This window comes from Meriones unguiculatus, chromosome 10, assembly GCF_030254825.1.
Source record: "Meriones unguiculatus strain TT.TT164.6M chromosome 10, Bangor_MerUng_6.1, whole genome shotgun sequence".
NCBI lineage: Eukaryota > Metazoa > Chordata > Mammalia > Rodentia > Muridae > Meriones > Meriones unguiculatus.
In genome coordinates, this window is record NC_083358.1 from 120,944,863 (window position 1) to 120,965,672 (window position 20,810).

General features: G+C 38.9%; 1 protein-coding gene across 11 annotated transcripts in view; it reads left to right on the top strand.

The window, feature by feature from the left end:
* The window catches only part of Inpp4b (inositol polyphosphate-4-phosphatase type II B), a 796,958-nt gene that overhangs the window by 522,938 nt on the left and 253,210 nt on the right, over window positions 1–20,810 (top strand). For all 11 annotated transcript variants that reach the window (XM_060393235.1, XM_060393232.1, XM_060393233.1 and 8 more), the window contains one exon: window positions 7,377–7,456. In XM_060393235.1, coding sequence (XP_060249218.1) covers window positions 7,377–7,456 — 80 coding nt within the window. The remainder of the gene's footprint in view (window positions 1–7,376; window positions 7,457–20,810) is intronic.

Sequence of the window (20,810 nt, forward strand, 5' to 3'; positions counted from 1 at the left end):
TTAACTCTGTATCCCAGCTGTGTCCCGATCCCTCATTCCCTCCCAGTCCCTCCCTCCCTCCCTCATCTCCACCATGCCCCTTTCCAAGTCCACTGATAGGGGGGACCTCCTCCCCATTCATCTGATCCTGTTTTATCAGGTATCTTCAGGACTGGCTGCAAAGCCCTCCTCTGTGGCCTAACAGGACTGCTCCTCCCTTCGGGGGTGGGGAGACCAAAGAGCCAGTCATTGAGTTCCTGTTAGAAATAGTCCCTGTTCCCCTCACTTTGGGAAACCAATTGGTTACTGAGCTACCACAGGCTACATCTGAGTGGAGGTTCTAGGTTATATCCATACATGGTCCTTGGTTGAATGTCAGTCTCAGAAAAGACCCTGTGCCCAGATATATTTGGTCCTTGTGGAGCTCCTATCCTTTCCCCATCAGACTATCTCCCCTTCTTTCTTATGATTCCCTGTACTCTGCCAAAGGTTTGGTCATGAGTCTTTGCTTTGAAAACACTGCTAGTTAGAGTCTTTCAGATGCGCTCAGTAGACTCCTGTCATACGTTCAATGCACATCCCATCTGTCTTTCTAAACGAGGATTGATCATCTTACCCCATGTCCGCTCAATTGATTATCTTTTTTAGGTGTATAGATTTCATTATGTTTATCATATCTTATAGGTCCATATAAGTGAGTATATCCCATGTTTGTCTTTCTCCTTCTGGGATATTTCACTCAGAATGATCTTTTCTAGATCCCACCATTTGCCTGCAAATTTCATGATTTCCTCCTTTTTGATTGCTGAGTAGTATTCCATTGTATAAAAATACCACAATTTCTGTACCCATTCCACCGTTGATGGACATCTGGGTTGTTTCCAGGTTCTGGCTATTACAAATAAAGCTGCTATAAACATGGTTGAGCAAGTATCCCTTTTGTGTACTTGAGCAAAGCTTGGGTATATACCTAGCAGTGGTATAGCTGGGTCTTGAGGAAGCACTATTCCTAATTGTCTTAGAAAGCGCCAGATAGATTTCCAGAGTGGTTGTACCAGTTTACATTCCCACCAGCAGTGGAGGAGGGTTCCCCTTTCTCCACAACCTCTCCAGCATGTGTTATCGCTTGAGTTTTTCATCTTGGCCATTCTGATGGGTGTAAGGTGATATCTCAGGGTCGTTTTGATTTGCATTTCCCTGATGGCTAATGAGGATGAACATTTCTTTAAGTGTTTCTCTGCCATTCGATATTCCTCTGTCGAGAATTCTCTGTTTAGCTCTGTTCCCCATTTTTTAATTGGATTACTTGGATTGCTGCTTTTCAGCTTCTTTAGTTCTTTGTATATACTGGATATTAGTCCTCTGTCAGATAAAGGGTTAGTGAAGATTCTTTCCCAATCTGTAGGCAGTCATTTTGTTTTGATGACAGTGTCCTTTGCTTTACAGAAACTTTTCAGTTTCATGAGGTCCCATTTATTGATTATTGTTCTTAGAGCCTGTGCTGTTGGTGTTCTGTTCAGGAAGTTGTCTCCTGTGCCAATGAGTTCTAGGCTGTTCCCCACTTTTTTTTCCAATTGATTTAGGGTATCTGGTTTTATGGCAATAGTTACTTTATGGCAGAAAAGAATACCATAATCATCATGACATGTATAGTTTGCTTTATTCTAAAGCCACCCAGACCTATACAATTTCAAAATGTATGTTAACGAGAGTAGAAAGTTAGTGGTTTAGTGGTCTTGTGAAATTTATGATCTATTTTATAAATATACATACATATATATACACTCATTATTTTTTCCATTTTTATTTTTTATATATTATCATTTATTACAATTTATTCAATTTGTATCCCGGCTGTGACCCCTTCCCTCATTTCCTCCCAATGCCACCCTCGTTCCCTATTCTCTCCCTATGCACCTCCCCTAGTCCACTGATAGGTGGAGGTCCTTTCCCCTTTCACCCGACCCTAGCCTATCAGGTCTCATCAGGACTGGCTGCATTGTCTTTCTCTGTATCCTGGCAAGGCTGCACCCCAGGGAGAGGTGATCAGAGAGCCTGTCACTGAGTTCATGTGACCCCACTTGGAGACTTGAGTCTATGGGTTACATCTGAGGAAGGATTTTAAGTCCTCTCCATGCATTGTCCTTGGTTGGGGTATCATTCTTCATTCTCTTCAGGGTCCCCAGGGCTCAATTTTGTTTTGCTTTTTTTTTTTTTTTTTTTTTTTGCTCTGTTGGTCTCCTTTTGGAGCTCCTGTCCCCTCTGTCCCCTCCAGGTCTTTCTATCTCTCCATTTTTTCATAAGATTCCCTGTACTCTGCCCAAAGTTTGGCTATGAGCCTCAGCCTCCCCACCCTCCCACTTTGATACCTTAATCAGTAGTCTTTCAGAGACCGTCTGTGGTAGGCTCCTGTCCTGTTCCCTGTCTTTTCCTGCTTCCGATATATATCACGTTTGTCCTTCTGAATGAGGATTGAGCATCTTCCCTAGTATCTTCCTTGTTGTTTAGCTTCCTTAGGAGTATAGATTTTAGTATGTTTATCCCATATTATGTGGCTAATATCCACTTATGAGTGAGTATATTCCATGTGAGTCTTTCTGTTTCTGGGCTACCTCACTCAAGATGATGTTTTCTAGTTCCCACCATTTGCCTGCAAATTTCATGATTTTCTTGTTTTTAATAGCTGAGTAGTATTCCATTGTGTAAATGTACCACAATTTCTGTATTATACATTCCTCCATTGAGAGACATCTAGGTTGTATCTAGCTTTGGGCTATTTTGAATAAAGCTGCTACAAACATGGTTGAGCAAATGCCCTTGTTGTGTACTTGAGCATATTTTGGATATATGCCTAGGAATGCTATAGCTGGATCTTGAGGTAGCACTATTCCTAATTGTCTGAGAAAGTACCAGATTGATTTGCAAAGTGGTTGTACAAGTTTACATTCTCACCAGCAATGGGGGAGGGTTTCCCTTTCTCCATATCCTCTCCAGCAGGTGTTGTCACTTGAGTTTTTGATCTTAGCCATGCTGATGGGTGTAAGATGAAATCTCAGGGTCATTTTGATGTTCGTCTCGCTGATGACTAAGGACATTGAACATTTCTTCAAGTGTTTCTCTGCCATTTGATATTCCTCTATTGAGAATTCTCTGTTTAGCTCTGTAGCCCATTTTTTAATTGGATTACTTGGTTTGTTGGTATTTAACTTCTTAAATTCAGATATAGGGTTGGTAAAGATCCTTTCCCAATCTGTAGGCTGAGGTTTTGTTCTGATGACACTGTCCTTTGCTTTACAGAAGCTTTTCAGTTTCATGAGGTCCCATTTATTGATTGTTGATCTTAGAGCCTGTGCTGTTGATATTCTGTTCGGGAAGTTGTCTTCTGTGCCAATGAGTTCAAGGTTCTTCCTCACTTTTTCTTCTGACAGATTTAATGTGTCTGGTTTTATGTTGAGGTCTTTGATCCACTTAGACTTTAGTCTAATATGGATCTATTTGCATTTTTCTACATGTAGACATCCAGTTAGACCAGCACCATTTGTTGAATATGCTTTTTCCCGTTGTATTGTTTTAGGTAAAAAACAATACAAGGTATGTGTGTGGGTTTATTTCTGGATCTTCTATTCAATTCCATTAATCCACCATTCTCTTTCTATGCCAATATCATGCAAATTTTATTACTGTTGCTCTATAATATAGCTTGAGATCAGGGATGGAGATACCTCCAGAAGATCTATTGTTGTACAGCAGTTCTGGGGGGTTTGTTTTTCCATATGAAATTGAGAATTGTTCTTTTAAAATATGTAAAGAATTGTGTTGGTATTTTTACGTGTATTGCATTGAATCTGTAGATTGCTTTTGGTAGGATGGCCATTTTTACTATGTTAGTTCTACTGATCCATGAGCATGGGACATCTTTCCATCTTCTGATATCTTCAGTTTCTTTCTTCAGAGACTTGAAGTTTTTTTTCATTCAGGTCTTTCACATGCTTGGTTAAAGTTATATATTCATTCTTTTGTTTGCTGTTACAATGTTATAATAGATCTTAATATAAACATATATGTATATGAGAATATATATATATGTAGCATTATTGTTTTACATTAGCATTGTGTGTTTTTTCCCTCTAGCTATGGATCACACACACACACACACACACACACACACACACACACACACACATATAGGCAATGATAAAGGAAAAGAAACTATCAGCTTTAGAGTTGTGGGGCAAAAAAAAGGATTAAAAGAAGGACATGGGTGTCTGGAGGGAGGAAAGGAAAGGTGACATTGATATTATATTCTAACTAGAATGTAAGCAAGTAAAGAAAAATAAACAAAATTGGGCCTTTTGGTCATTCATTTATCCAACATAGACTCCTTAGATAAAATTAGGTTTTGAACAAAGTGAACTTTTTTTTTTTAACTAAATAACTTCTCTCACTTGGCAGGCATTCTATCATGCCATCATCAATAATAAAATTTAATGTCTCTTATTTTGGAAAGCTCTGACACTGTTCCTGAGATCAGGCCTGGCTGACAATTGTGGTGAGGCTGCTTGTCTCTGGGTCATTGCCTCTGACAGGTCATTGCCTTTGTATTCTCATCATACATGACAATGCATGACACACACTCACCCAATCATGACCAGAAGAGGTCAGCTTATGAAGGGGCTCATGGTTCAGCAGAGAGCATCAGTGCTTGTGCTCACCAATCTTGCTTGCAGCTGTGCCTTATTGTGTGTCCATAGCTCATGCCTAAAAATAGCCACTCCACCTGTCTGTGGCTGCAGAATTCCCGTCTGGGGAGATTGATACTTATTGCTAAATAGACTGCCATGTGATTATGATGGTATGTGTCATTTGCTTTACTCTAGTTTCTTCCAGACTTACATGATTTCAAAGGGTGCATTGAATAATCTTGGAAAGTTAGGGGCCTTGCAAAATTTATGATCTGTTAAGACTGTTGCTGGAAAGGGATTAATGAATGGAATAGAATATAGAAATATAAGTTAAAACCCCCTAATTATCAGTGAAAGATAAGGTAAAATAGATAATTTGTTTGTTTGTTTGTTTATAATGTGTTCTAGAAAGATGGCTCGGTGGTTCAGAGCAGCTGCTCTTCTTTCAGAGCCCCCGGGTTTGGTTCCCACCCATGCGGCAGCCACAGCTGTTTCCAGCTCCAGCTCCAGGGAATGCAGCCTCTCTGGTTTCCGTGGCCACCTGCATTCACATGCATATGCCCATTCTCCAAACTACAGACACACAATGTTAAAAACAGCAAAATACATATTTACAAAGATTTAAATTGAAAATGGCTAGAATGGCATTTTGCCATATTGTTTGTACATGATGGTTTCATTTATTCTCATTTTTAATAAGTTACAGTGATTTATAAATAATTGCAAAATAAGTGTGTCTCCTTCTTGTATTAAAATAACTTCGTTGATCCGGTTATAGTGGTACATGCCGATTCTTAGGAGGCCGAGATAGGAGGATAACAGTAAAAGTTATCCAATGGTATGCAGTGATTGCTAGGTGAGTGATTTGAGATCTTGTCTTAAAAATAAAAAAATGAGTCACTTACGTGAAAGCAGGTTCTGTCTCTCATCCATTGCTAACATTTTGTTCCTGTATCTAGTGAGTATGCAGCTGGGATAGTATATCAGAAAATAGGCGACTTTGTCTTAGTGAAATCTCAGTTATTTGTGGAGTTTTAAGATAAGCCATTTAAATGTGTCAGCTAGTGTTCAATGCAAGTGGAGAAAAACAAGCAATGACTAAAGACCCCCAGAGCGTGTCTGAGAGAATGCCTTCCATCAGTGTCTTTCCAGGGGCTCTCTGCGAAGGGAACTGAAGGGCCTCCTTGGGCTTGGTGAAGCCTCTGCTCTTGTTAACCATCACTCAGGTTCTGTGATAATAAAGCCCCCAGTGTTGGTTTTCAGCTTTGAGTCATTCTCATTTCCTTGTTCCTTAGATACTCTGGTTTGACTCAGTATTTTTCCATCTAACAATAATGAGTTCAGAATTTCCGGGCCTTGGTAACTGGATACACATACTAGCATTTTGAGCTTCAGGTTATCTAATTGAGGCTAACATTGAGTGAGTTGTGTACAATTTCAAAACTGAGTTGTGTGTTCAGGTGTCTGTCTTTAAACCTTTTCAACCTGTTCTTCTAGGGTAGAGTTTTGTAAAGAGGATTAACATTTTTACCTGGGTTGGCTGGAGAGATGGCTCTTGCACAGGACACACAGGGCAGCTCACAACCATTTGTCACTCTAATTCAAGGGGACCTGATTCCTTCTCCTGGATTCCTTGATCACCCAAATGACACAAAAACATACATACTCATTTCAAAAACTTTCTGCCTTGAATTTCGATCTTTCAGCAGATCACTTAGTATTTGCACAATGCCTCTTTTGGAGCGTGGAATAGTCTTCTGTCTTCTTCTGGGAACATTCAGCTGCTCTCAGGTCCTTAACTCCGGCTTCTTATTCAGCCAAGTCCGGCAGCAGGTCTGTGCCAAGAGGAGCCTTCGGAGAAAGCTTTTGGCCTCCTGTGGGCACCACAGGCTGCCTGTTGGCAAGGGCCTAGGTAATGCTATGGCTTGATACTTTCATGTTAGCCATTGCCCTCAAGAAACGTGAGACGCGTGCTTTATGGTACTTATGCCATAATGTTGCCAGTATTCAAATCAGAAGCAGCAGGAACAGTCACAAGTTTCAACGCAGAGACAAAAAAGAACAATTTACAGATTTAGTCTTTACATTGAGTCGAAGAGTAGATAGCAAAAGTTTACTGGTAAACATGACACCCAGTTGTTAGATATTTAAAAACTAATTTTAGAAAATATAACAGGAGTTCTCTTTATTTGTGTGGTTAGGATGAAATTGTCCCATGCTGGGAAAAAGAAAAAAAATACAGCAACAAAAGGAAGCAAATGCTTCTAAATGCTTCTGTGATGAAGAGAAATATTGTCTTTCTATTTATAACTCACACAGAGCCCCATGTAAAAATAGCTCCAAGAGGCAGATTTTCTCATGCCTGGAACATAGAGTTGCTATTGCCAGTGATTTAAAGAACTCTTGTAAGTGAACATCCTGCTGAATATTGAAAGTCTAGCATCTTCTTGACCCTGGTTTTCTCCTGGGGAGGAAATTCGCGTTAGTGGGAAGCCCTGCCTGCCGTGTTTTACTTCTTGTTATTTCCCAGGCTGCCGATATCTGACTTTAACCAAGTTGATTATTTCAACATTGTATTTCTGTCAGTGCAGTATTTTGGAGCTAATTGATTCAGCATTTTGTTCTTTTCTAAACTAATTCTGTGTAATTGGTGTGAGAAAAAAATATAAAGAATCCCAGAAGCTAACAGAAAAAAAAATTCTTTCTTATTTCTAGAGAAGCTTCCTGGGCTGTGCCAGTTTTAAGGTTGGGGAGCTGCTGAAGTCCAAGGAGGAGCAGCTGTCCCTGAGCCTGAGGTGAGTCTCTTTGTTTTCGTACTCTTTAGAGTTAATAACCCGGCTGTGGCTACTGCACCTGGAGAGTCACAGTTCTCACAGGCATGGGCCTGAGATACAGTGAAGACAGCAATTCAGGTCAAGGGGCAGGATCACCGCCAGCCACAGAGTTTGTTTCTGTTGCAAAAACTATTAGGCCAGCATAATAAAGCGATAACAGTAAGGAGATAACAGTCTTGAAACAAAGCAAATACAAACTGTGATCATGCTATTAACTAACTTTCTTTAATAGACAGGTCACTGTATTAATGAGTAAGTTTACATGCCTGGAATAGGTTTGGTGTAACGTAGTATCTTCAGAATAGGGAATGTAAGCTGGGTTTTTTGATGTTGTCCTTGTACTATTAAGCCTAAAATGCTGATACACTGAAGCAGATCATTAGATCCTAGCTAGTTCTGAGCATACTTTACCTTGATATCAGAGATAAACAGGCTTTACAAAGTCGTAGAGTTCATTCATACTAGGAAGATTACAGAATTATTATTTCTTCTTAAAACTTGCAATAAATTTGAAAATAATTCATTATTTTTAATGTTTGGCAATTTTTTCTATCTATATATAAGTAAATAACACCACTCTGCATTTGTACAATATGAATGAATACAAAACTGTAAAAATAATTATTCATCAAGGTCACAAAACTTTTTCTAAAAAAACATGGAGGTTATTTTCAAAGACCAATGTCCTAAATTTGTTGTATTTTCTTTTCCCAAAGAATTGCTTTGAGCCATCAATTTATTTCATTAAATTTAATTAATTTTCATCCAATGTATTTTCTCAAGTATCCTGTGTCTCTTGGTGGACTCCTCATTCATGTGTTTTCTTACTTTATTTCCCTGATGCTGATTGGTCTGCATTTTGATAAGAAAGTATGATAATATATTATCCATTTATACCATCATATACTCCACAGGCAGCAGAATCTCAGTTCTGATAAGGCCACCACAGTCTTTCTAGCTTTGGTAAGGGTGAATGTAAACAAGGCAGTATAATGTATATGGGAAGACAGGAAACCTCTCTAGTACTGTAAGGTTACCCTCAATACATTTTGCACTTTTTTAGTATGGATGGGCAGCTATAAAGATAACTACCAGTGTTACTGGTATTCTTCAAGATATCAGCTTAGCATGGGGTCTGGAGCTGAGGCTGACTCTCATCGCCCTAGATTGGTGGTTGAAAATATAAAGCATTGAGCTCAGTTAAAATTACCAGCCTGCACGCTTATTTATTTATTTATTTATTCTTTTAAAGATAGGGTCTTGTTCACTCTGGCTGTATCCTTGCACTATTCCTGCCTCAGCCTTTCAAATACAGCCACTGCTGTTGCTTAGTACCATGCTTGGAGGTCCACATGGTTTTCTAGCACAATTGAGGAGCATTTTCTTCCTCATTTACCGATTTTTTCTTTTGCACCTTCAGCATGCTGTACACTAATACACTGAAGGACAGAAACAAGAACAAACAAATAAATAAATAAAACCAGAGTTTGTATTTGAAGACAGGCTCTAACCGTGTAGCCTTGGTTGACCTTGGAAGTTGCTAAGCAGACCAGGCTAGCCCTCAGGCTTAAGAGATGTAATTAAGGAACTCTTCCCTGAGATAAAAGTTAGTGATCACACAGACTGCCTTTGAACCTATGTAGGGAGAGTTGAGTTTAAAATACTAACAAGAAAAAGAGCAAGGCAAAATCTTTAGAATTTAGATAAAAGAGAAATCAGTTTCCACTTTTGTTCTAAATATCTCTGATTCTTAGTCACTTGATTGTGATTGTGTTAAAAATATTACATGTAACAAAACAATTTTTCTAGGAAAGTGTTAATTTTCAAACTACTTTTGAATGGCTAGATATTTTTTCATCCTATTTTTGCCATATTCATGGCATTCTTTCACTGTAAACCAAGTAGATTACAGCTTACCATAACCTGTGCATTTTTATCACATAGCATGTAACTGGTTTTCTATGGTATTTGATGTCATTTATCTTCTTTTGATGGAGTGTCTCTGGGGTTCTGAGTTGGAAGAACATTAGGTCAGGGTTAAGGAACATTTTTTGTTTGTTTGTTTTGCTTTGTTTTTATACTCATTTACATTCATTATTTATGACTTTTATTCTTCCTGTGCTCCACTATTGCTTTTAAACAATAGAGTGAAACATGTCCACAAAAAAGGACACGTTTGTAGACATCCTTCTAGGCTGCTGATGTCTTTTATGTTCCTATTTGGTTTACTTTCCCTAACCCTGAAAGTTCCAACTCTGCTTTCTGGCTCTATGGGAACTACCAGGTGATTCAAATTCTAATACTCCATCTAGCTCCCTGGAGGAGGGGGCCATTCAGTGTGGCTTCTTTCCTGTGTACTTTGAACTAGACACCAAATGCACTGGATTTTTTTTCTTACAGAAAACTTAAAAGAAAAAGAAACTTACATATAATTTGTAGATTCAGACTCAGAATGTATGTGTGTATCTTTTAAAGTTGTAGAGTAACATTGTTTACATGTATTTGAAAAAAAGTTCTGTAATACATAATCTGGTCTCCATGTATCTGTCTTCTTAATTTACATGGTGTGGGGTCACCAGTTCTGGCTGCTCCTGCTTCCAGACGGACCCTCTTTCTTTATTTAGTATTGACTTCTGTACCGTTCTGTTCAGTCAACTTGGTTTTACTAGTTTATATGAGTTCCCGCCTCTCCTGCTTGTTTAATATGTTGATTCTAACTTCTGCTGGTGTTCTCCAGTTTGGTGTTGTACAGTATTGATTTTTGTATTATCATATGATTGATGTAGAATTCTTTTATAGCAGATTATAATTTTAATTGTGGCAGACATTGAATAATCTTACACGAGCGACAAGAGCTGTAGGAGAACACACCCCTAGCAGCACAGTGTGTACTCTGGGACAAGAGTGTGTTGGAGGTGGCTCATTTGACCCTTATCGAATTCACCTATGATGTTCTTTAATGCATTCCATGAATCAAACAGAAGTGGAAAACAATTTAGCATTTCTTCAAAGCTATAATGTTCTTAAGTAAGAGAGAGTTGACCTGAGCTCAGGCTCTTCTGACTAGAAAGTCATTCATTTCAAGGACACTGTCTTGTCAACAAGAGGCAACTGAGACCCAGGATGAAATGGTTCGTGTCATATACGTGGTGGTTGAAAGATAGCAAGGGCTTGGATACAGGGCGACTTCTTCACTGATTTGTACCTGATTGATTTCCTCACAGTGCCTAGTTTTATAAGAGGTAATAAGTAAATTAATATTAGCATGCTGTGAGGAACGTGGATATGTTAGCCATGGCAGCAGAAAATGGGAACCAAACGCTTGTCCAAAAGACTGAGGAAATACATGGTATCTGTTCCAACTTGTCTCAGAAACATGGGCACCGGCAGCAACTGGGCACTCTTTGCTATCCAAGTATATAACATCCATACGCTCTTTTAGCCTGCTCCAAACCTTTCGGCCATCCAAGCAGAAGTTAGGAACACAGCAGTATTCATATTATTTACTAACAGTGTGGAAAACTCACTGTTACCCAGCAGAGTTAGCAGTTAAGAAAACAATATTATTGTTCTTAACGTACTTAAGCAACCATAATGAAAATCAACAACCAGGTCAAGCAATCAAAGAGGTAATTCTCAGAGGAAGGGAGAAAGAGAGAGTGCTTCAAACCGTGTTCAGTCTCCTCACAGTGCACTTACATTCAGCATCTATGCAGCCAGCATAGTATTTATGCAGCCAGCAAACTCTAAACTGTTTTTCATACTAAGAATAGGCTCTTCAGAAAATAGCAGCAGTAACCATTTTGCAGATGGTAGATTATTAGTAGATTATTCATTAAACATGCTAGCATGTTTAATGAATAATCTACTAAGCATATACTCCATGCAAGTGCCATGTTCAATTCTTTTTATGCGCCAGAGTATTTGATTCATACAACACCATTTCTATTTTACACCAGCTTGACTGAGGTAGCAAGGCTGCTGGCTATAAAAGAAGAGTAAACTCAGTTAATTCTTCGTTTTATTCTGCTTCTATTTTACTACCTTGGAGGAAGCTCACAGCCTTAGTAGAATCCTTACTTATTTCTCTGCCATCTACTCTACCCTTTGAACAGTTTGGAGGTCTTAATTTCTTGATGTTGTATCTTAGAGTTCAATTTTACATACCTGGAGCAAAGCAGAGTTTCAGTAAATGAATATTGCTTGGAAATTTCATTTATACATATATATATATATATATATATATATATATATATAAATACATAGACAAATAAATATATTGCTTTACATAGACAAGTAGCGAGCATTTATTTCTAGGTAGATCCCGTGTAAATCATTGAGTATGACAGTCTAAGCATAAGACTGTCTGTGTGCTGTTGTTGGAATGTGAAATGCCCCTGTGGGCTCATGTATTTGAACTGTTGGTCCCCAGTCCATGAAGTTGTTTTAGATGGGTGTGTAAGTTTTAGGAGGTGGAGATTTGCTGGAGGTTATGGGTCACTGGGGCAGGGTCTTTTCATAGCCAGACTTATTTCCTATGCAGTCTTGGCTTCCTGAGTCCAGTGCTGGGAAAACAACCATCTCTGACTCCCGGTGCCATGCCTTCTCTGCTGTGACGGCCAGCACCCCTCCAATGTAAGCCAGAAACAACCTTTCATTCCTTGCCTTCCTTACCTTCCTTCTCACCCAGTATCTGTCCGGGAGTATGAGAAGTAACTTTCAGAGCAGCGGTGAGGCACAGATTGAAATCTCTTTGAGAAACTAAAAACCTGGGTTAAGATTTGCATTTATTTCCATGTAGACCACAGTACCCTCCTCATCCTTTATCTTATTGTAGAGCCTTTCAGCTCATGCTGACATGTGCTCCACATCTGAATGGTTTCCATGAGGGTTCTGGGGATTTGAACTCCACTGCTCTTATCTGTATAGTAAGAGCTGTGTCCACCAAGCCATCTCCCTGCGCTCTTTGTTTGTTTTCTTTCATTAGCATTTCAGTCAGCTTTCTTACTGGCGTGTCAGTTATGATTACCACAGAACTACCTGCTGCTCCCACAAAACTAAATGCTATTCATGTGCAAAATATTTTCCATATTAAACAATGTTAATATAAATTAAGTGTCATCCAACAGTTTGGGGGGTGGTAGAAACATCTCTGATTAATTTTAAGGGAAAATAGTGTTGAATATTGTGGAATACCTCTACAAAGATGTAGGTGACGGGGGCGCTATATAGTTCATGTAGCTTTTGCAACAAAAGTAAAAATAACGATAGACCTGAAAGCAGCGCATCAGGATGCTGCAAGCTTATCTCAGGAAGGTAGCATGCAGGAGTAGCATGAGTCAGAGGCAACCCACAACAGCGTGAACCAGAGTTTGGGCTTGGAAGAGTGCATTCTCCTAAAGCACTCACTCCATGGTGCTCTCCCAGGAGCCTCCCATCCCCTGCCAACCTTTGACCTGATTGCAGAAAACTGTTCACAAAGTTTCTGCCTCAGCTGTGACACTTTCACAGATCTCCACAGAGTAAGTACCTTCATCATCCATGATATTTAATTTACTAAAGGGCAGGATAATGGTATTTTTCCTGATTTATAGATAAGCAAACAGGTCAGCAGCAGCTGGATTTCCTAAATTCCCACAGCTGCTTCAGGAAGAAGACTGGCTATTGTCCTGCAGAACTTTCCAGAGCACATGGAGTATCTTTCATAGCATGGTAATCAGCACTCAGCTACTTTGAAGCCAGGAAGGCACCTTCATAAGGTCATCCTGGACCCCTTTAGTGACGGGCACTCACGCTTGCCTTCTCCCCATTTTCAAACAGGCCTGAGATTAGAAACGTATTTCTACTTTATGGCAGTTTTCAACCTGTCTTTCTGGAGTTGAGTAGAAGTTCTCCCTTTCTCTGGTGCTTTTGAGAGCATCTTTGCTACCCAATAGAATCCTCTTTTGTTCCTTATCAGGAAGCAGTGAGATAGCATGAGGTCTTGAGCCTCTGTCCTTTCCCTGTGACTAGTCAAATTACCTCAGGCAGGGTGCCTACTCTCTCTCTAATGTCTGTTAATGAAAGCTGTAAAGAGTCCTCTTCTGTGGTGGGTGGTTCTGGATAAATTAATAAATGCAATAATGTCCCAAGCCCTACCTTGTGTTAAAGAAAAAAACATTATAAATATTTTCCCATTGCTTCTTGCTTTAAAGCTAATTGCTTCAAATATCCCTTATTATTTTGTTTAGTTTGCTTATGTGGTTGCTTGGAATTATAACCTCCACAGTTCTCTAATCTATTGATGGAAGAGGTGTGAACTTATACTTTATATAAATATAAAATTTCAATGCCTGAGAAATAGATTCTTACCTGAAGCCTAAATTCTGACTGTTATTCCTTGGACATCCTATCTAGCACATACCAGAAGGCAGATCCCAAGAGAGGATGCATGCTTCTGTTTGAATGGAAGCTCCCGGGAGAAATAAATATGACTTTTTACTAACAATGAGCCATCTTGTAATAGCTCTTGAAAATCTACCCATTTGTTAAAATTAGTGCAAGTGCAAAGCATATAAGTATCAGTTCATAACAATAAAGAAATAAAATATTTAATTTAAAATTACTCCTGAGCCTAAATCCTGGCTCTTCTATAACATTTTAAAATGGTTGAGTGCTCTGAAACAAGATGATCTTTTGAAGTTCTAAGATTATAGGCATATATCATCACACTCAGCTATGCAGTACTGAGGGGCCTACCCAGAGCTTTTTGCATGCTAGGCCAGCTACCATATGGGCGCTATCACCAGCCCTAAGCTCAGTTTTCTGTCTGTGAGATGTGGATGCCAGTACTGTCTCCCTTTCAATACTTAGAAAGATTGTGTGAGTCACTAACATGAAATGTTATAATAATGCCCACCACAGGAAATGTTAATAATTATTTTACTATTTTCTTTTGTTGATATCATCAGGGATTTTTCTTTTTTCTTTATAGGACTGGATTAGGCATTCTGTAAACAGCCCAGCTGAAATAGTAGCTGATACAGGCTCTCCTCAGCCATCTATTATTTAACTGATAATATTTTCATATTATACCAATATGATGCTTTCCTTGCATTTGGCTAAGCTTTCATTACATCTGAGATGTCTCTGCAGTTATTTTCCACTTTTCTTTATGTCTCTAATTCATTTTCATACCTGGAGGTAGGGCCACAGAAACCAATTAGCACTTCCTTAGTTTCATTGTTCCAAAGATGTGGGATTTATCAGTTTGAAAATTGGTTTAAAGTTCTCAGACACTGACAGGACAACACATGCTTAGACTGCACTTCAATAACTCCTCAACTTGTACAGAAAGGTATGAAATCTTTCCTCTTTTAAATCTGAGCTGCAGGAAGTTACTTTCTGTATAGGAAGACATACTTGCTTAAGGGGTCTGAGAGCTGATTTGCCTGAGGAGAGGATTTTCAGGAATGATTAGACCTGAAAGGAATTACACTCAACTTGGACGTCTTTTATTATACTTTCTCTTACATAGCAGAGCCATGTTTATCATCACCATGTGTCTGCTCTCCTGTTCCATGTCTGTGTAAATAGTGACTTTTGATTCACTAGTATCACATTTGTTATTGGTGTTTAATTGTTGAGAAAAGGAATTCAATATTACATATATTTGAAGCTCCTATAAAAAGAAAAGAAAAGCAAGCTTTCTTCCTACGACTTCTCAGTCTTCACTAGCCCTCCAAGGTCCTTTGGGAGACTCAAAGGACAAATGTCGTGGACAACTTTATTTGGATTGATAATGAGCCAATTTCTTCATGGAACATTTATTAACAGTTTACTACTCTCATGTCTAAAAAATATTTGTATGTAATTTAGAAAAATCCTGCTTTATAACAATAGTAACAAAAAAGAATTTTCAAGGAAGTAGCAGAGCACTGACCACTCTTATAAGCTTTTGTCTCCCATAAGCAGCTTCTTTGTTACACACTTGAGCAGGCTGGTGGGAGGGACTTTAACAAATGGACAGTCACTTTCAACTCCTGTGTCAAGTCTCTCTCCCCCCACTTTCCCATGTAGGCTTTGAGGGGTCCCTGCTTCTCACTGGACTGTGTAGATCTCAATTTCTGCAAACCACACAAAATCTGTGGGGAAAGACTTTCACACTGTACATTTCCACTCTCTCTCTTTCTTACTTTATGCTTTGATTTTTTAACATTATAAAGTAATTATATCAGAAACCCCTTCCCTTTCCTTCTTCCAAACCCTTCCACGTCCCCCAACCCATGCTTTCTCTCAAATTTATGGCCACCTTTCCTTTAATTATTGCTAATGTGAGTGTGTATGTGTGTGTGCGTGTGCATTCCTAAATACATGTGTAGTCTGCTCAGTGTGTGTAATGTTACTTGTATGTATGCTTTCAGGGTTGACCACTTGGTATTGAAAAACCAGCTGGTGTGCTGTTCCCTGGGGAAGACTATTTCTCCTACTTTCAGTATCCCTTAGTTACTTGCATTTTTGTCTAGGGTTGAGGTCATGGCAAGTCTGTTCAAGCTTGGGTACATAGAACATGCCCATTTCACAATTACTGCTTGTTTTAACAGGCCAGAGCAAACTTCACTCTTCTCTTGAAAGCTCTTCCTGTTAGCTCTTTTCCTTTCTTGGTAAAATGAAAAAAAAAAGGCAGATATTTTAAACATAGCCTGAAGTGGGAGTCTCAGCATCATTATCAACTATCTCTTCCTGAAACACTTATGAATTATGAATATTTCTGATTATGAATATTTCTTCTTGAAACTTTTCATTCCCTTCCCCCCCAATGGCCTGCTATTCACAGTGTGCCTACCTATGTCCACAAGCATGTGGACACTTCAGCCAGGCACAGATGCTCCTCCACCTTAGCCTGCTAAAGGTCTGCACTTGAATCTCCTGTTAGCTACTCACATCACCTTTGCCGTTACTCTTTCCTGTTTATGGTCACTGGACACTTTCCCAGAGTGGGATCAGAGTTCCTGAATGTTGGTGCTACCCCTTTGCCTCATGTTCTCTGTGCTAGTTTAGATTTGGTCCAAGACAAGAATACGGACATGTCTGTGTTCTCTACTGTGGTGTTTATTTCCTTCTCTAACCCCCAAATTTTCTTAGTCCCCTAGAAGTCTGAACCAACCCAGGCATATTCTCAGGAAGATCAAGTCACCATCCATGTCCATGGCTTGCCTCTGACTCCTCAGTTTCCTTTGACTAATGACTTTGGATTTTCTGCTGATAAGCTATCAGTCCTATTTAATATTCACATGTGAGTGTGCTTGTCTGAGTGTTGTCTGGGAAGCATGTGGTGGTGATGGTAAGGGTTCTTCCTTTGTACATTTGTTTCCTCTGACAGGCTCTTGAGTTCAGGACCTCCATGTTGACTCACTAAGTGGAATTTGGTGAGGCCTTCTGCTGTGGAATGCAGTGAGACTAGTTCACCACCAGAGCTCAGAGGCCAGTTTGCTTGCTCAGTTGGTGCTTGCTGCTAAGCATGGCAACCAAAGTTTGATTCCATGGAACCATATGCTGGAAAGAGAAGCAGCTCCAGCAAGCTGTCCATTGTCAGTCATTACATGTGCACCCACACTGAGGCATATGCTTACTGTGCACAGGCCTCGTGTTCCATCCTCAGCAGCTCAGAGTAAATAAATGTGTAAGTCAATCAGCTACAATCACTGTAACAGGGTTGTTTTCCTCAGTGATGTGTTACAGGGAGATGTCTGCTTTTAGCCTAGCCTATAATCAGGCGACTAAGCTACTGCATGCCCCGATCAAAGTACTTGGAACTTAATAGATTTTCATGGAAAATACTGTTTTCTTATCTAAAATCAAATCAAAGATTTCTCAGGGGCTTACATGATAAATAGGAGAGATGGTCACGTAGGGTTCTTGTGTTTGTTGTTGAGCAAATTGCCCACTGACACTAATTGCCATGGCTCTTGAGATTTGCCACTAGTTTCAGTACAGATGGATTTCTGCAGGGCACAAGTGCATTGGCCTTTAAAAGTACTGAAGGATCAGTTGTCATCAGGAACTAATTACTTTGCTTAAATTTCCCAACCTTCTTAGTGAAGAGAATAACACCAATAAGAAGAGCTAAATTATAAATTTGTGTGCCATGTGTAAATAATCTTATCATTTGACAACTTTTCTCTTTCTTCTTTCTCCCTTGTTATCTCTTTGTCCCCATCACCTCCACTACATCTTGAAACAAATGCTACTTAACTGATATTTTTTTTTCTTTCATGACAAGATCACTTGAAGAATAGACTGGGAAAATTATAAGTGATATGAAGGCTGTAGAAAGAGAAAAATCTTAGAAATACATCTAATCAATTTTATAATATTTAGTATGGAATTATAGCATTTCATGGCAGATTATCTTTGTCATATCTTTGAATTCTTTGAATTTAAAAATGTTCAGTCATGAATATAAAATAATATAGCAAAGTTTTATTTGAATTTTATGATCAGGGAGACTAAAAATGAGAACATGTGTCATTCCCGTTGAGTCTGCCCAGTTTTACATCTTACAGATCTGTCTTCAGAGCAAGATTGCACACTGTCCTGTGCCTTCCTGTGGGGAGGTGAATCAGAGAGGAAGCTGAGAACTTCCAGATATGTCAAGTGTAATTGGTTTTAAGCAGAGGCTCCACGTTACTCATGAAGCTGAGGAAAGCCTGGAAGCAGAGAATGAAGCAGTGCTTTATAATAACACATGAATAGTCTCTCTGGGAGACTTTTTACTTTAATTTTTGAGTCATCTGTGTTCAGTCACCACATCCATGTGACATCATGAGGCTCTTTGGCAAACTGTTGGACTGCCATTAAAGAAGTTTTAGGAATAGAGAAACAGAGGAATGAGGTTGGGTTCTCAGGAGATCTCATGAAAATCACTTGTAAGTGGGGCTAAGAACATCATGTGTTTCATAATTTTATAAACAATACATACAATTGCAATTGAAATAGTGCCCGGTTACACAGTCTCTAATGAATACTGGTAACTATTACTGCCATAAGTATCAACCTGAATATTCCATAACACCTAGACTACATTTACTTTCCTTCTTTTTCTTTCTTTCTGTCAGAATTGGGATTTAAATGACCCTAGTCTGATTAATGTCTTCTTGCCTTTGTCATACATTGCCCTCGCACATTTTCACCGGAACCCTGAGACTTCAGTGTACATCTTACTGGAAAGACTATCTGAGCAAAATCAGCATTGAGTAAAACCACTGTGCAGATCTAAGTCTGGCTCTGGTGATGTTGGGGTTGTGTCCAGAAAAAACACAGGTAATAGAAAGCTCCCAAAGGTTTTTATTGTGTACCAGGAGTAGCAGAGTCCTATGGAGCAACCATTTAAGTGAGCTGAACAGGGTATAGAACTAATGAAATGAAGCTGAGGAAGCACTACCATCCATTTGGTGGGTAAGTGAAAGCCACGGTGCCTGCATCATCTTGTAATCAAAGTAAAGCCAGAGCTGCCGTAGGGGTCTAAGCAGGTAAATAGCAAGACTCAGCTCCAAGTCCTGATTAGACAGGCTTCAGGAGAGCAAGAAAGGAAGCAGGGAAATGAGAACAGGTGAGAAGCCACCATATCAAGCCATGCAAGGAGTATTGGTAGTGGGTCATATGGCAGTAGTTTGGAGGTGGTAAGACAGAATTATTTCATTCTGGATTCATCTGCCATAAAACAACAAATTGGATTTGGAGGTAGAATAGATGTGAGATGTGAGAGAAAAAGAACGAAATGAATGCAAGTTTTTTGTGTTGTTGGTAGTGGTGTTTTTTCTGTTGTTTGGTTTGGTTTGGTTTGGTTTGGTTTGGTTTGGTTTGGTTTGGTTTGGTTTGGTTTGGTTTGGTTTGGTTTGGTTTAATGAAGCTGCTGTTGCTGAGGCTGAGAGGAAGTTGGTTTTAAGATGAAGATTCTGAGTTTTGGATTTTATTCACTTTAAATAACTGAAGTTTGTAATAATGAACTAATGTTGAAAATAGTCGGACCATTCTTTGTAGCCAAGGAAGATATTTAAAATTATAGTCAAAGATGTATATTTCTGAATAAGTAAAGAAAAATCATTACTAAAGCCTTAAAATTCAGTGATTAAAGGATATTCTAGAAAGTGTTTAGTGCTCTCACAAAAGGTCGGCCTGTAACATCAATTCATTAAAAATAACAGGATGGCAAGGACAAACTATAACAAAGATAAAAGAACCCAATGCTTTATGTAAGACACACAATGAAAATAAAAATTAGTAAATTCCTAGTAGTGAAGGCAATTTGACTAGTGAGGCTGAAAATGACTCCAAGTCACACTTACGGAGTTAAAATCTAGCACTTGTGGGGTCACCTCCCTCCTCAGAAATAACCAAAAATGATGATGTATGGCATGCTCATGCTAATTCACTTAAGATGCAAGTAAAGGTGAAAACCACAAAGATTTGTCTTTATTTTAATGTACTAACGAGTATATTTTATAGTCAAGAGTAAACCCAAGCCAAATCTATCTCCCATGTTTTCTTCATGTTGTCTTCCATGCCCAGTATTCCTTGCATCATACAACACTTGTTGGACTTCTCTCCAAGGTACTATTCTTCCATGTCTGGTGTCCTTAGATTGTTTTCACAGAGAATTTGTACTCACATAGACATTTATTATGTTTTACAATATAATCAAATACAGACTGTTTGTCACTACATACATGTTGTTTATATGTGGTGAGAATATCCGGCCATATAGGATATATGGATATAACTACCTTCTAAAAATACAGTAAGCCCTGAGAATTATGAGCTAAAGTAATGACTTCCCAAAATGCATAGTTTCCAAAGGCCCCTCATAGCATCCTTCTCTGATCTACATCTTTGTGAGCATTTTCAGAGAAGCTGAATATAATAACTTGTGAATGGTCCTCAGAGGCAGGAGGCTCAAACAAACATTGAACATCACAACACAAACTACTGTAAGTTCCTTTATATCCTATGAGGAGTTTCTGAATGCCTGTTCCTGAATGCCTGTCTCCTGATTAGGACAATGAACATTAATGTCTTTAATAGTTATTTTTAGGTTATGTATTTTTGTTTGCTCATTGTGATTGATTTTGTTATATACGAAAGAAAATAATAACTTGTCTTTGGAATCCCAGTTCCTGTGTCTTTCTGCAATTCTTCCATGATCCTTAATCACTCTTGATAATATTTTTACTAACAGGCAGAAATGTCAGTCTCAGGATACATCCCCTCATGACAGGAAAGGAGTGGTGGCAAGAGTGGTTCTGGTTATGGCCATAGGACTATACTGTAGATGATC